The sequence below is a fragment of the Danio rerio genome, chromosome 23 (genome assembly GCF_052040795.2).
Source record: "Danio rerio strain M-AB ecotype USA chromosome 23, GRCz13ab, whole genome shotgun sequence".
Classification (NCBI taxonomy): domain Eukaryota; kingdom Metazoa; phylum Chordata; class Actinopteri; order Cypriniformes; family Danionidae; genus Danio; species Danio rerio.
The window spans coordinates 1,126,016-1,140,866 of record NC_141043.1 but is presented as its reverse complement, the minus strand read 5'-3'; the positions used below and the strand labels follow the sequence as shown (position 1 = coordinate 1,140,866).

General features: G+C 34.4%; 1 protein-coding gene across 4 annotated transcripts in view; it reads left to right on the top strand.

Annotated features, from left to right (window-relative positions):
• The window catches only part of LOC137489173 (rho GTPase-activating protein 22), a 21,437-nt gene extending 6,586 nt beyond the window's left edge, over positions 1–14,851 (top strand). Inside the window, exons 1-6 of one of the 4 annotated variants that reach the window (XM_087306376.1) lie at positions 7,146–7,505; positions 8,988–9,147; positions 9,977–10,183; positions 11,539–11,719; positions 12,960–13,141; positions 14,633–14,851. In XM_087306376.1, coding sequence (XP_087162502.1) covers positions 7,467–7,505; positions 8,988–9,147; positions 9,977–10,183; positions 11,539–11,719; positions 12,960–13,141; positions 14,633–14,673 — 810 coding nt within the window. In that variant the 5' untranslated portion in view covers positions 7,146–7,466 and the 3' untranslated portion in view covers positions 14,674–14,851. Of the gene's footprint in view, positions 1–7,145; positions 7,506–8,987; positions 9,198–9,932; positions 10,184–11,538; positions 12,009–12,052; positions 13,142–14,632 lie in introns of those variants that run through there. The other 3 variants (XR_015523008.1, XM_087306378.1, XM_087306377.2) reach the window with 3 other exon arrangements.

Genomic DNA, 14,851 nt, shown 5'->3' with positions numbered 1-14,851 from the left:
AGTAATTTGTTTCCACTGTGTACAGTGCACTGTGAAAAATCTGTAAAATTTACTCAGTTTTAGCCAACCCAGGCTCATTCTGAAAACGTACATCTGTATACATTTCTGGAGAGCAGCAAATACATCCCAGGAGGAACCTTCCCTAAACCCAACTGACAGTGTTTACAGAAGCAATGCAGAAAAAGAAAAGCCCTGGCAGCCACCTGATTTCGACCACGTTTTCAGATTTTACCACATTCTCACCGTATTATCATGTTGATATTATTAATTTAAATGTACTTACAGTCAAAGTCTAAATATTTGCCCCCTGAATTATTCCCCTTCCTGTTTATTTTTTTACCCCAATTTCAGTTTAACTGAGAGCAGATTTCTTCAGCACCTTTCTAATCATAATCATTTTAATAACTTATTACTAATAACTGATTTATTTTCTCTTTGTCATGATGACAGTATATAATATTGGACTAGATATTCTTCAAGACACTTCAATACAGCTTAGGTTAATAATTAGGCAGGTTAGGGTAATTAGGCATGTTGTTGTATAATGATGTATACAACTGTAGACTGTATTCTGTAGACTATCAAAAAAAAAAAATAGCTTAAAGGGGCGAATAATATTGACCTTATGATGGTGTTAAAAAAATAAAAAACTTCTTTTATTCTAACCGAAATAAAACAAATAAGACTTTCTCCAGAAGAACAAATATTATCAGACATACTGTGAACATTTGCTGAATCTGTTCAACATCATTTGGGAAATATTTACAAAAGAAAAAAATCTTCAACTGTATAGACAGTTTATTTAACAAAAGTGACTTTTAGTGTAATTTCTAATAGTTTGAAATAATATTCAGCATGAGAAACACTATTTATGGAAACACATCTGTAAAAGCAGCTCATTACCTGGTGTTTGTACCATAATTTGCTTGAGCAACCCAGGCAATATATCACCCCCGACAACTAATAATGTCAATAAAAGTCACCTTTTAAACTTTTCAACATCAAAAGTTGTCAGAACAGAGATCAAGGACACGTTACACAATTCAGAAGTGAAAATCACGGAAAAACAAACAAGAATTATGGGCTCTTGGAAAATGTTAATCAAACTAAAAATAAAAAATAAATACAATTTACAATATATATATATATATTATATATATATATATATATTTATATATATATATATATATATATATATATATATATATATATATATATATATATTTTATATTGTATATTGTATATTGTATTTTTTAAATATATTATATATATATATATATATATATATATATATATATATATATATATATATATATATATATATATATACAATATAGACGTTTAATTAGCTCATTCTAAATTGAAGAAACTGAAAGAACTCAATTTTTTCTTGTTAAACAGAATTTTTTAAACAACATTTTATGCAACGATTATAAAAGAAAGAAAGAAAAAAATCATGAGAATAATATTGAATATCTGCTGTAGCTTTTATTGCAGATCTGATTAAACATGCAGTTAATCATCATATAAACTGAAGCACAGTCCCTGTTAATATTACTGTGAAAGCAAGAAACAAATAAATGATATAGTATTAGAATAAATCCATCAAGCAAGAGCTGCACTGTGAACTCAAATTAAAACATTAAGCCAGTTTCGATATTTAAGTCATTAAAAATATAGATATGACAGCAATATGAATAGTTATAGATTTATTTTGAAAGTACACACTCATTTTCAGTGGATTTTTTTCTTCTTGCTTATTTTATCTTTATGATATTAGATAAAAACGTCATATGAAAGTAAGATGCTCATTGTACTACTCGAACTAGCTAAAAATTAAACGTAATAAGCAGCGTTTGTTGTTTTCACCTCAACAGTAAAATAATTGAGATAAACGCTTAATGAGCTTATCTGCGGGTTCACCGGGTGTGTGGTAATGTCATAAACCTGAAGAGACGAGATGATGTTATAATAAACCATCAGCTCACTCCAACAAGGCAAAGGCTGATGTGTAATAACAACACAAAGCTTTTCATGCCTGCAAATCTCCACACCCATCTGTATTTTCCCAGTATTATGGCATTTTGCATGTTATACTCTGTAAAAAGCGATTAGTTATACTTTGAAAAAATCTTTGCGTTAAAAATAACAAGCTACAGCTAATGTACTGCACCAGCCGCTCATCTCCCCTCATCTCCTGAGACAAGCCGGTGTCCAACGAGTCTGCATAAGGAAGAGGAGAGTGAAATAAGGAGCATGCAGTAGCGTGAGACCGGCCGACCTCAACATTGCCAGCTCTGTCTTCAGGTCACTTCCACTCACTGCTGAAGGTGAATATATCCTAGATAAAAGTCAATTTTAGGGGCCGAGACAATTGGGCTGGCCCAATCACTGCGGGATTACCCCCATATCCAGCTTGTTTTTTTTAATTTCTCCTGAATCATTTTTTTGAGGGCAACTACAACAATCACAATCCAGGTTGACACAATCCAGCATTCTCAGAATATTCAGCATAGATAAGATGATCTTGAACACAAAGTCTGTGTAAAAGTTACACATTTACAATAGTTGTGTTATCATTCTGGCACAATAAGAGGATTTTAAGTGCATGATTACGCTGGTATCTATGTTTGCCATGAGTGTCCCTCTTTGCAGACGTAATATTGAGCAAAACAAATCCTCTCCTGCACTCTCAGAAATAACCGTGAGCTGTCACTGGGGGGGGTACCTTTTCAATATGTACACATTTGTACTTATAGGGTCGATATTGGTACCTCAAAAGTATATATTAGTACCTAAAAATTTTAAGAGGAACACTTTTGTACTTTTAGGTACTAATATGTACCCTTGAGGTATTAATATGGACCTTTTAGGTAGCCATTTGTACCTTTTGAAAAGGTACCACCCCAGTGACAGCTCGCAAACCTTTATTTCTGAGAGTGTGGAGGAATAAAAAGCCCTTGACCTGTAAAGGAAAATCTCTCTGCCCACACGGTTGTAAAAAGATAAGTGTGAAATGCAGAATTCAGCACACCTGATGTTCTAGTGTTCAGGCCGGTCTGAACTTGTTTATGTCATTAGAGCTGAGATCTATGATGGAGAGTCCTGAACATCCATTGGTTGGTCCATAAAGTCCAGTAAATAATCATTATTATTGTGTCCTTGAGCAAAACATGTAAGCTTAGACTATTTTTGGAAGTCTTTATTTAGTCACATCCCACTGTATATTAATTGACCATTATTACATTGTTTAACATTTTACAGCTTCTTACCGTTGAGTACAGTTTATAAAAATTGTAGTAAAAAATTTATGGTAACATTTAATGGTAAAAACTGTAAAAATGCTAAAACTACACTGTAAAAAAATACCTTATTTTTAATTTCAATACAGTATTTTTTTACAGTGTGGTTGTAAAAATGCTGAAACAACACTGTTAAAATGCACATAATTTAACAGTTTCATTGCAGTTTTTTTTTTTTAAACTGCTAAAACTACACTGTAAAAATGACCTTAATTGAATAAAAAAATTTTACAGTATTTTTTACAGCATTTTACACATTTTTACCATTGAAAGTACAGTAGTATGCTGTAAAAATGCTAAAACAACTCTGCAAAAAACGATCTTAAATTAATTATATTAGTTATTCTTTACAGTGTATTTAAGCATTTCTACAGCTTTTAAGCCATTAAAATTATTGTAATAAGCTGCAAAACTGCTAAAACTGTGCTGTTAAAATGACCATATTTCATGTAGATCAATTTTATTACATAATTTTTTATGTAAGCTTTACAGCTTTTTATGGTTGAATTTACAGTAATAAGCTGTAAAACTGCTAAAACGACACTGTAAAGTCCAGTAAATAATCATTATTATTGTGTCCTTGAGCAAAACATGTAAGCTTAAATTATTTCTGGAAGTCTGTGTTCTGTGGACTATAAGTCACATGACACTGTATATTAATTGACCATTATTACATTGTTTTGGCATTTAATATCTTCTTACTGTTAAAATAATGATCATTTTTTACACTGTAGTTTTACCACTTTTACAGCTTATTACTGTAATTTCAACAGTAAAAATTTAAAAGTAAAAACTGTAAAACTGCTAAAACGACACTGTAAAAAATATAGTATTTTTTATTTAACTGAATTTTATTACAGTATTTTTTAATATTACAATAATAATCTGTAAAAATGCTCAAACTACAACATAAAAAATTACCTTCATTTCATTTGATTTTATTTCCCAGAGATGGGTTGCGGCTGGAAGGGCATCCGCTGCATAAAAACTTGCTGGTTAAGTTGGCGGTTCATTCTGCTGTGGTGACCCCGGATTAATAAAGGGACTAAGCCGACAAGAAAATGAATGAATAAATGGTTATTTTGTACAGTGTGGGTTAAGCATTTTTACAGCCTTTTACTATTGAAATTAGAGTAATAAGCTGTACAAATGCTAAAAATACACTGTGAAAATAATCTTAATTTAATTACATTTTGTTACAATATTTTTTTACAGTGTATTTAAGCATTTTACTGTTTTACCAACAAAATTATGGTACTAAGCTGCAAAACTGCTAAAAATACACAGTAAAAATGAAATTTCATTTAGATGAATTTTATTACATATTTTTTATAGTGTAGTTTTAGCATTTTTACAGCTTTTTATGGTTGAAATTACAGTAATAAGCTGTACAAATGCTGAAACTATACTGTAAAAATGACCCTAATTTAATCTCATTTACAGTAATTTTTACAGTGTGGTTTAAGCATTTCTACAGCTTTTTAATCATTAAAAATATGGTAATAAGCTGTAAAACTGCTAAAACTACACAGTAAAATGACCTTAATTTCAATGGTAAAAAGTTTTTAAAATGCTAAAAGTACACTGTATTTTTTATAGTGTAGTTTTAGCATTTGTGCAGCGTTTTACTATCATAATTAATTAGCTGTAAAAACAACTGTAATTTCAATGGTAAAAAGCTGTAAAACTGCTAAAACTACACTGTAAAAATGAACCTTAATTTAATTAAAGTATTTTTTAGAGTGTAGTATTAGCATTTTTAAACCTTTTTACCATTGGAATTACAGTAAAAAGCTGTACAAATGCTGAAACTACACTGTAAAAATGACCTTCATTTCATTTCATTTCATTACAGTATTTTTTATACTGTGGTTTAAGCATTTTTATAGCTTTTTAACCACTAAAAATATGGTAATAAGCTGTAAAACTGCTAAAACTACACAGTAAAAAATGACCGTAATTTCAAAAGTAAACCGTTGTAAAAATGCTAAAACTACACCGTAAAAATTACTGTATTTTTATTTAGCTGAATTTCATTACAGTCATTTTTTACAGTGTGGTTTAATCGTTTTTACAGCATTTTGCTATTAAGATTATGGTTATAAGCTGTAAAAATGCTAAAACAACACTGTAAAGCATTATCTTGATTTAATTAAAGTAATTTTTTACAGTGCAGTTTAAGCATTTTTACAGGTTCTTACCATTGAAATTATGAAACCTTGTAATAAACTGCCAGTGCATTTTCTCAAGCTGGTGGACCAGAGATTCTAATCGCAGTAAACAGCACCATAAAAATGAAGCAATGCATCATAAGTCTCCACAACAGCATCAGGCAGTCTGCAGAGACACTTGGCATTGGACATTTCAGTACGACATCGACCCAAAACACACAACAAAAGTGGTGAAGGTAACGCACAAGACAAAAGCAGTTTTGTAGTGGCCCAGTCAAAGTCCTGATGTAAACCCAATTGAGAATCTGTGGAGGGATATGAAGATTAGGCTGATGGCAAGGAGACCCTGAAAGAGCCAGGTGTGGTATAAAAGCTATAACAAAACATAAACATACACTATTTGGTTTAAATGCATATAACACTGTGATTTTTAAATGCATATTTAAATGAAAGTGCTGTAAAACGCTGTGGAGTTACTAATTAACTGATTACATATGCGCTTCTAATGACACACTTTTCCAAGAAGTCCACGATCAGCTGTTGCAGGCGTGATGACACTAGAACCTTTGCATCTGTGTCGAGTGACATCATCGACTCACAAACCACAATACCAACACAACACAGTAAAATACTTCGAGATAACTTTAAAATGCTCTGTTGTAATTGATAGTATCCCCGGCATTATTTTTGTTTTGCTTTGTTCTGTTGTCTATGTGCTCTTGTTTAGCGTTCCAATAAAAAAACAACAACACATTAACACTTCATTCCTGCGCACATCTACCAATAGTTTATAAACAATGCAAATAAATGACACACTTCTCCAAGAACGACACACTTATTTTATATAGTATAGTTAAGTAATAAAAAGTAATAATAGTGTTATTAACTCATCTCTAATAACTGATTTATTTTCTCTTTGCCATGATCACAGCACATAATATTAGACTAGATATTCTTCAAGACACTTCTATACAGCTTAAAGTGACATTTAAAGGCTTCACTAGGGTAATTAGGGTAACTAGGCAGGTTAGGGTAATTAGGCATGTTATTGTATAATGATGGTTTGTTCTGTAGATTCGAAAAATAGCTGGAAGGGTCTAATAATATTGACCCTAAAATGGTGTTAAAAAAATTAAAAACTGCTTTTATTCTAGCCCAAATAAAACAAATCAGACTTTCTCCAGAAGATAAAATATTATCAGACATACTGTGAAAATTTCCTGAATCTGTTGAACATCATTTGGGAAATATTAAAAAAAGAAAGAAAATAAATTCAAAGGGGGGCGAATAATGCTGACCTTAACTTTAGCATATTGGCAACACAAAAATAACCATATATTTTTTATAATCATTATTCATTTGTTTAATATTAACCACTGTCTGCAGTTTAAAAACTATTAATTATTAATATTTATTATATAGGTTCCTAAATAATAGCAGTGATATTGAATTCTCTTTATATAGTTTTAATATGTTAACACAATGTTACTAAACAGCATATAGTTCTAAGCTCTTTGATGTTACTAAAATGCCAAAAGCAACTTTTGGGTTTACTTTTGGATTTGTTTTAATCGCAGACAAATACGAGGTCGCCATTCCTGAGTAAAGTCTAGATGGGATACAGCTGCGAATACGCGAGTCAAATCAGCATCACTGTGCAACAATAATTACTGGTTTCACATTAATGTGAGGGATGGATTTATGGTATGGTGTAGGGGTAGACGTCAATAAAATACAATTTAACGGGTCATTGCATAAATAATAAATTAAATATTTCTTCCTAATCATCGTACGCAGCTGTATCCCTTATAGCAACATTAATCCTGATTTGAGCCAAGATGGCGGCGGCGGTGACGTAAATACGAGCGATTAACGGTGCGTGTGATGTCATCGTGAACGGTTTCTTTACATTTATTTGATGTTTTCAGTCGGTATAACGTTATAGCGATTACACATTGGCTTTCTTTTGATTAGCAACTAACTTACGAGAGTAATGGGGGTACTCTGCAAAGTCATATCATTGTTTTGCTGGGTAAGTAGATTCCATCACGACCATAAATCATCAACTGTTCATAACTTCTGGTAAGTAATCTTAATAACTGACTGTCACTAGAAAAAAGACATCCGCGCCGACTGTTTTAAGGATCTTTAAAATGTTTTATTTTCATATTTTCTCGTATTAACATGAACATGTAGCTGTTATTTACACAATAGCATAATTCGTGAGTAACTTGGGCAACTAATATTATTAATGGGTGGAAGATGAAAATAATAAGATAATAATAAAAACCCTTTACATTAGTACGTGTCGTTTATATTTATGTTTTCCTGATATTTAAAAAACTTAGCCTACATCATTTAAGCACGATTGTCAAACACAGTAGTTCCAATATTAAAAATTGTCAGATAAATGAATGTCAATAATGATCACATATTAAAACATGTTAATTAAAATAATAAAGAATGGCAGTGAAGCTCGAAAATACCTATATAATGGTGAGTAAGTGAAATACAACTGGGTTATATTACTGTAGGACTTTAATTAGGGCTGCACAATAATATGCAACATTGGTATTTGTTTGAGAGTGTTGCGATAACGATATTTCTTACGATGTCACAGACTTGCGATAACGATATTTCTAACGATGTAACAGACGTGCAAATGCTACTTGATTCTTAACATTTACCATCAGTTTATCAGGAAGTGATGCTTTTGTTCTCTTTGACTCATTAGTTGGAAATGCTGCATTATTCGCAGATCTTTTATGTGATATTCCAGCTTTGCCCATAATTTTAATGAACATCCTTAGATGGAAACATAGCTATTGGCAGGCTTACTTCAGCTTTCCTTCTGGTTTTACTGTCATGGATGCCACCGGCTGGAAAGAAACAAAATAATCTAATGAAGCCACAGACTGATGACAATCAAATTCTAATATAGAAAAATCTGGATAAAATATGCAATATTGTTGTTTAACGTGTTGTAATAACAATAATTCTACCATATAACTGACTAAAATGCTGTTTTATTAGTAATTTAAAATAAACATTTATGTAATGATCATAATAAAATAAACAAGTAATAGATAATCAGGTAATTTATGAACTAATTAAATAAATAAAATCTGTCAGCGTGCAAACATTTATACTTTAAAACACCACAAATGACTGTAAACATCAGCAGAAAGTCTGATAGTAATTGTCTGTTGTCATTTCCCTGTCTTGTCTCCCAGCATTACTGTTTATTTTCAGCTCTAGACTCTGGAGAGGCGGAGCTAAAGATAGCCTCATCTGATTGGTCAAATTAAAATAAACAACCTATGCATGCAGCACACAAATGCATGCCACATCAAATTAACTTAATTTATTGCACTTCCCTTCGATATAGATATTACTATTATTGCAAGGATAGTTGTTTCGATATATTGTGCAGCCCTACATCACATCACAGTTAAGCATAAAATATGAGACCTTCTGTTTTTGTGATCTTTGAATGGCTGTCGTTTCTTTGCAGACTACCAGTGATGATTCAGATTCAGTAGACTCCTGTGAGCCGGCGTTCAGGACTAGGCCAGTGTTTGGTGTTTGTCTTCAACGTCTGCGGAATGCAGGACAGATGCGGCAGGGCGTCCCAGCAGTGCTCATGCAGATGGTGGAGTTTCTGGAACAATATGGTGAGAGGTTTGACAACCCACATGAAAAATTCTGTCGTAAATTAAAGCAGGTACTGTGATGTTTATGAATCATACTATAATGAAATGTACTCTCTCTCTCTTTATATATGTGTATACATATATACATATATATATATATATGTGTGTGTGTGTGAGCAATGTCACACAAGTAGCAGTGCGATATGGCTGTATGAAGTACATCCAGAAGATCGTCATCTTAGACAGGTTTATTAAGAGCCCAATATGAAGTACTGTTGTTTAAGACCAAAGGGTTTATTCTGCAAAAACAACCATCCTAGATGTACTTTATCCAGCTTATTACACATCTACCTGCCACAGAACATACAAATTAGACACAAAACTTTGTTTTGAACCGTAATAGTTAATTAATTGTTTAATTAAACACAAAGCTGACAGAAACTGCATTATTCAGACACAAGATGGCGCCAAACAGTCAAAACTAATCTGACTGAATGGAGCCTAGATTAACCTGTCATTATTAATTCACAAGATCTGTCAAAAGCTGCGATGTGACAGACAGACAGAAATATATGAATATGGAAGTCAGTATATGGAAGTGAAAGTATTCACTGACAGTAATTCTCAGTGCCTAGTCTGTGTTATTCAGCGGTTGTTATCTGGGAATAAGATTCCTTGAAAAGTCACGACTGACTAATCAGAGTCGGGTATCGGCGACCCTAAATTAAAACAGTGATGATACTAATAACTGATAATTTTGGTCCCTGTAACTGTGATATTAAATGTTCATCCCTTTACATCGTCAGTCAGCTGTGTGCTGGGATTGTGTTTGTTTTGCATATGTGTGTAGGTCTCCATCAGAGTGAGTTGTTCTGTGTCAGCGGGTCAGAAGCAGAGCGTGAAGCACTGAGGCAGCGTCTGGATTGCGGAGAGATTCAGTTTTTTAGCAAAGATGATGTTCATGCCGTCGCGTCTCTGCTAATCCTCTTCCTGAAAGAACTGCCGCATGGACTCATTCCAGATGAAGACGCCAAGCGGCTGCTGAGAGTGTATGCAAGTACGTTGGCTCCACAATATGTAAGTTGCGTTCCAATCATTATTATGCACTTGTGCCAGGTAGTGTATGAGTTTAGTTTCGTACCAAATGGAGCAGTAACTTTTCTGACTTAACAGAAATTCAAACTGTAGTACTTATGGCTGCATTTTGTCTGTAAAACCAACGCTACGGGTTCCGTTTTACGCTTACCGGCTGACCGCTTACTTCCATATGGACGGCTTTTCTGCTGTTATTAGTTTGCCCAGTTAGCTTGCCATGTACGTCGGCAGACTTGAGACGCAGAGAGGAGTTGACCACAATAGCAGGGTTCAAGTCTGGTGGAGAGCGGTTCCAGAAAGCAGTCAAGACAAAAGCAGAAGCCAAAGAACAAAATAAACAAGTAAATAACAGGGTGAGAATGTGTTAAAATCTGAAACCGTGGTAAAAATCAGGCGAGGGCTTTTCTTATTCTGGGTTGCTTTTTAAAACTGTCGTTGGGTTTAGGAAAGTGGGTTATTGGGGCGATCGATGCTTTTAAAAAGACTATTGGTTGGGTATAGTGAGGGAGGAGCATGGAGCATGGCTCAGTCATTCAGTCAGTCAGTCGACAGCAGCCTCTGGTGGATTAAGTGAGAACAGCAGGTGTGAATAGCACTGGCATTTCAAAAAGAGTACTTAGCGGCCTCGAGTGGATTCGCGAAAACAAAACTGCGAAAAAACAAACCTGGAACGTATTTGATGCTCTCCTGAAATGTACATAGAGGTACGTTTTCAGCCTGGGTTGTACATATCATGAGTATAACCCCATTCACCATTTGGAGGCGGCACCCATGTAGGATAATTATGCTTGCACAATCCAAAATAAATAAAGTAATCCAACCTCAGCACCTGATAACCCCGCCCCTTCATCAGTAGCTCCTCCCCTTACACTATTTGAGTAAAGCTGTGAGAGCTGAATGCATGAAGTGTTCAACATAACACACTTAGGCTCCATCTTAATTCTACCCCTTAGCCCTTCCCCTAACCCCTACACCTCATTTTGCGTGTTCATGTGAAGGGGTAGGGATAAATTCTCTTTATCTTGAAGGTGTAGGGCTAAGGGAAAGGGCTAGATACCCCTCGGAAAGGAGATTTTTCAGGACCACACTCTACTAAAATTTCCTTGATTACACCATCTAACCACATTCACCATACTTATTAGTGGTTGTTATCTAGGAATAATTCTATCCAAATTCAATTCATATCACAATATAAAATACACAGACAAACTTAATATTGCGATTTTTTTCAATATTGTTGAATCCTAGTTCACACTCACGAAGGGTTTTGCACCTCCCCATCCTGAAATGCGTGCGTTTTGGCTCTTTATCCTGCAGAAACCAGAGGAAAGGGTTTGAATCTCAGACGTGCAAAGAAGGTCCTGGAGAGTTACCCACCTGACACCTTCAACATCCTGTCCCTGCTCTTCCACTTCCTATCTCGAGTCGCTGCCCAAAGTCACGTCAACCACATGACATCTGAGCGACTGGCAAAGGTTTTGGGACCCTGCATCTTTCAGTGAGTGTTTTCAGTTTAAAGGTGGCCTATTATGCTCCTTTTTAGAAGATGTTTCTGGTGTCCCTAGAGTGTGTGTGGGGAAGTTTCTGCTCAAAATAGCACACATGATGTTTTCTAACTCTCTGAAACTGACCCTTTCAGGCTTTGATACTAATTGTGGTGTTTTGGTGACTGTCGCTTTAAATTCAAATGAGATTATTTCAGACGGGGGCGGAGCTAATAATGCTTGTTCAGGAGCTACAAAATGCAGTTCAGGAAATATGTCTTGCCAAAGACGGATGTAGATGTTGTCACTTGTCTGCTTTTTGTTTCATCTTAACGTGTTCAGCTCAGAGCTGTCAATCTGGTGTAAAACAGAGCCAAAATGGCAGGAAAATGCTCCTAAAAAGTATCATATTTACCTTGATCCTGAAACAGCACCCTAAAACCAGCACAACATAAAACGAAGGCTGCATCCGAAATCATAAAAGTCAAGTAGTATGTCTGAATTCATAGTATTGGAAAGACAGTACCCTGATGACCTACTAATTCTGGAGAGATTCTGAAGTGTGCATTGATGAATGCTACTCTATCCCATGATGCACCATGAGGGAATTCATAAACGGGAGTGAAGCAACACACCTAAAGTGGGTAGGTCATGTGATAATGACAAATGGCAGATGGAGAGCGTCCGAGTTCCATTCATACTACTCACATTCATACTATATAGAACACACTAATGGTTGTGTAGTAAATTCAAATGTAGTACCTACTCGAGTAGTAGCTGATTTCGGACGCAGCAGAACTAAAGCTAAACTGAAATTTAAAACTTGTGTTGCGTCCCAATTTGCATAATATTCGTCTTAAATAGTATTAGAAAATAGAATTAGTGTGTCCCAAACTGAAAAAAGCATGCCAAAAGTTCCTGGTTGCTCTACTATTTCTGGTAAAAATTTGAAAAGTAGAGCTGTCTGAACTCTTTCACGATGATATTACCCACAATACACTGCGTGTTGGATGTATATTCGATAAGAACTACAAACTCAGGGAAAAAAAAACTACAAACATGGCAGACCAGCCGTCATGTAGCGAGGCTTCAATAAAGTTGTTTAAATGACTGTTAGTTCATATCTAGCCAACTGGAAAATATTTGAATCAATATTTGAGTATGCGAATCGGGACTCAGCAATGATCAAAAACAAAAATGCCGAACTATAATAACCTTGGTGTGTGTTTGAGTTTAACACATTGATCATCACAGTGTTCGCAGTGTTCCTGACAGCAGCATGAAGCTGGTGGAACTGGAGTTGTGTGTTTATCTGACACAGCACCTCATAGACAGTGTCACGCTCCTGCTTCCCAACATGTATCCTCCAAAACCCAGAGGAGTGCTGCTCTGCACTGGCGACGGCGCTGCGGTCTCAGGACACACTCATCACTCAGGTGTGAACACAGATCAGCTGTCTGCAGGTCTGCATGTCAGGAACTAAGCGTCAATGACTACACACACTTTTTATCCATTTCTTAGTGAATGTAGTCAATAATCAATGTTAGTTCATTAAAGGGGGCCTATTATGCAAAAATCTATTTATTGAAGGGGTTTATATATATATATATATATATATATATATATATATATATATATATATATATATATATATATATATATATATACTTTTTTTGTTTATATATATATATATATATATATATATATATATATATATATATATATATATATATAAATATATATATATATATTTATATTTATATTTATACAACAGTTCTGTCTGGTTCTTGAATCTGATTGGCTGATAGTCGTGTGATATTTTGCCAGTAACATCACACAAAGGCCTCTTCACCTCTGTGTATTACTCCGCCCACATACAGCAAGCAACAAGCAGGCTACAGTTTGACAAATATTACTGTTGTTAGACAACAAAATGTACTTTTGAGGCTGTTTTAGTCGAGAATGTAGTTGTTCAGATTGCAACGATGCAGTTTATTTGTAAGAATAGTGCCTATTTTAAAATACAATTTTTACAATTTCTGAGAGCTCGTCGGTGGCGGTTGATGTTGTCTATCGACAAGATGGCGCCAGAACTGCATAATAAGTCCTTGCTCAGTGTGTTCTCTTGAGCGCGAATAAACAACTGAAAAACAGAAGCCTCGTAGTTTTTAAGGAGGACCGGATAGTTCAATAAGAAGCTGCGAATAAGATGGATTCAGCCTCGTTCCTTCTTATCGCAAACACAACAGCAGTCTGGTGAGAAATCTCCATAGACGGATGGCATTTCATGTCACGTTCAGCCTTATAATCTTAAAATGTGAGCAAAATTTGCTGTTTTGTCGTCACGTTATCGGGGTCACACACCAGAAGTACCACTTCACATTACGCTATAGAGAATCATTCAAACACTAGCTCTAAAGTGACATTGGTAAATTAGTAACGGCTTCTACTGTTCTGACGTCAGCTGCAGATGTGAATGAATGGCGGAAGAAAGTAGTTCCTAATAAAAAAGGGTTTTAGACTCTCTGTTTGATTTTCTTTTTTATGTACAAGATTGTGCCGTTGAACTGTTGTATTAATGCAATATCACACGCAATATATATGAGCAATATCATGAGTGTGATATTGCTTATATATATAGAGCAAGTGCTGTATTTTCAAGAGCAACTTTCTTTGTTATTCAAGTTTATATCTAAATTACTATAAAGGTGTCTAATATTGTGCAATTTGTGCTCATATAAATTAATCAATGTATTCTGTGAAAACCACAAAATAAATAATAGAGCATAAATATCAATATCAAAATATAGACTTTTATTTTGTCCATACAATACAGAGTATATCGTCATATTGCTCAGCCCTAATTTACATGAGTTCTGTGTTTCCTGTGTTTAAATGCCTCATCATGATCACGCTTCCTCTTCCAGGTCAAAGGTCTGCTGTGGACGAGCATTTAATCCAGGACTGAACCACAATTAGTAACACAGACCTACACTGCACTGGAAGACAGACCTCCAGCACAAGATAGAAGACATATTCACTGCTTTATAATTAACAGAATGCTGTGGATTAATCTTACAGATCAATCCCGTAAAAAGCAGCAATAGTTTTAAATAAAGTAAATTAAATAGAATTACAATTTAAAA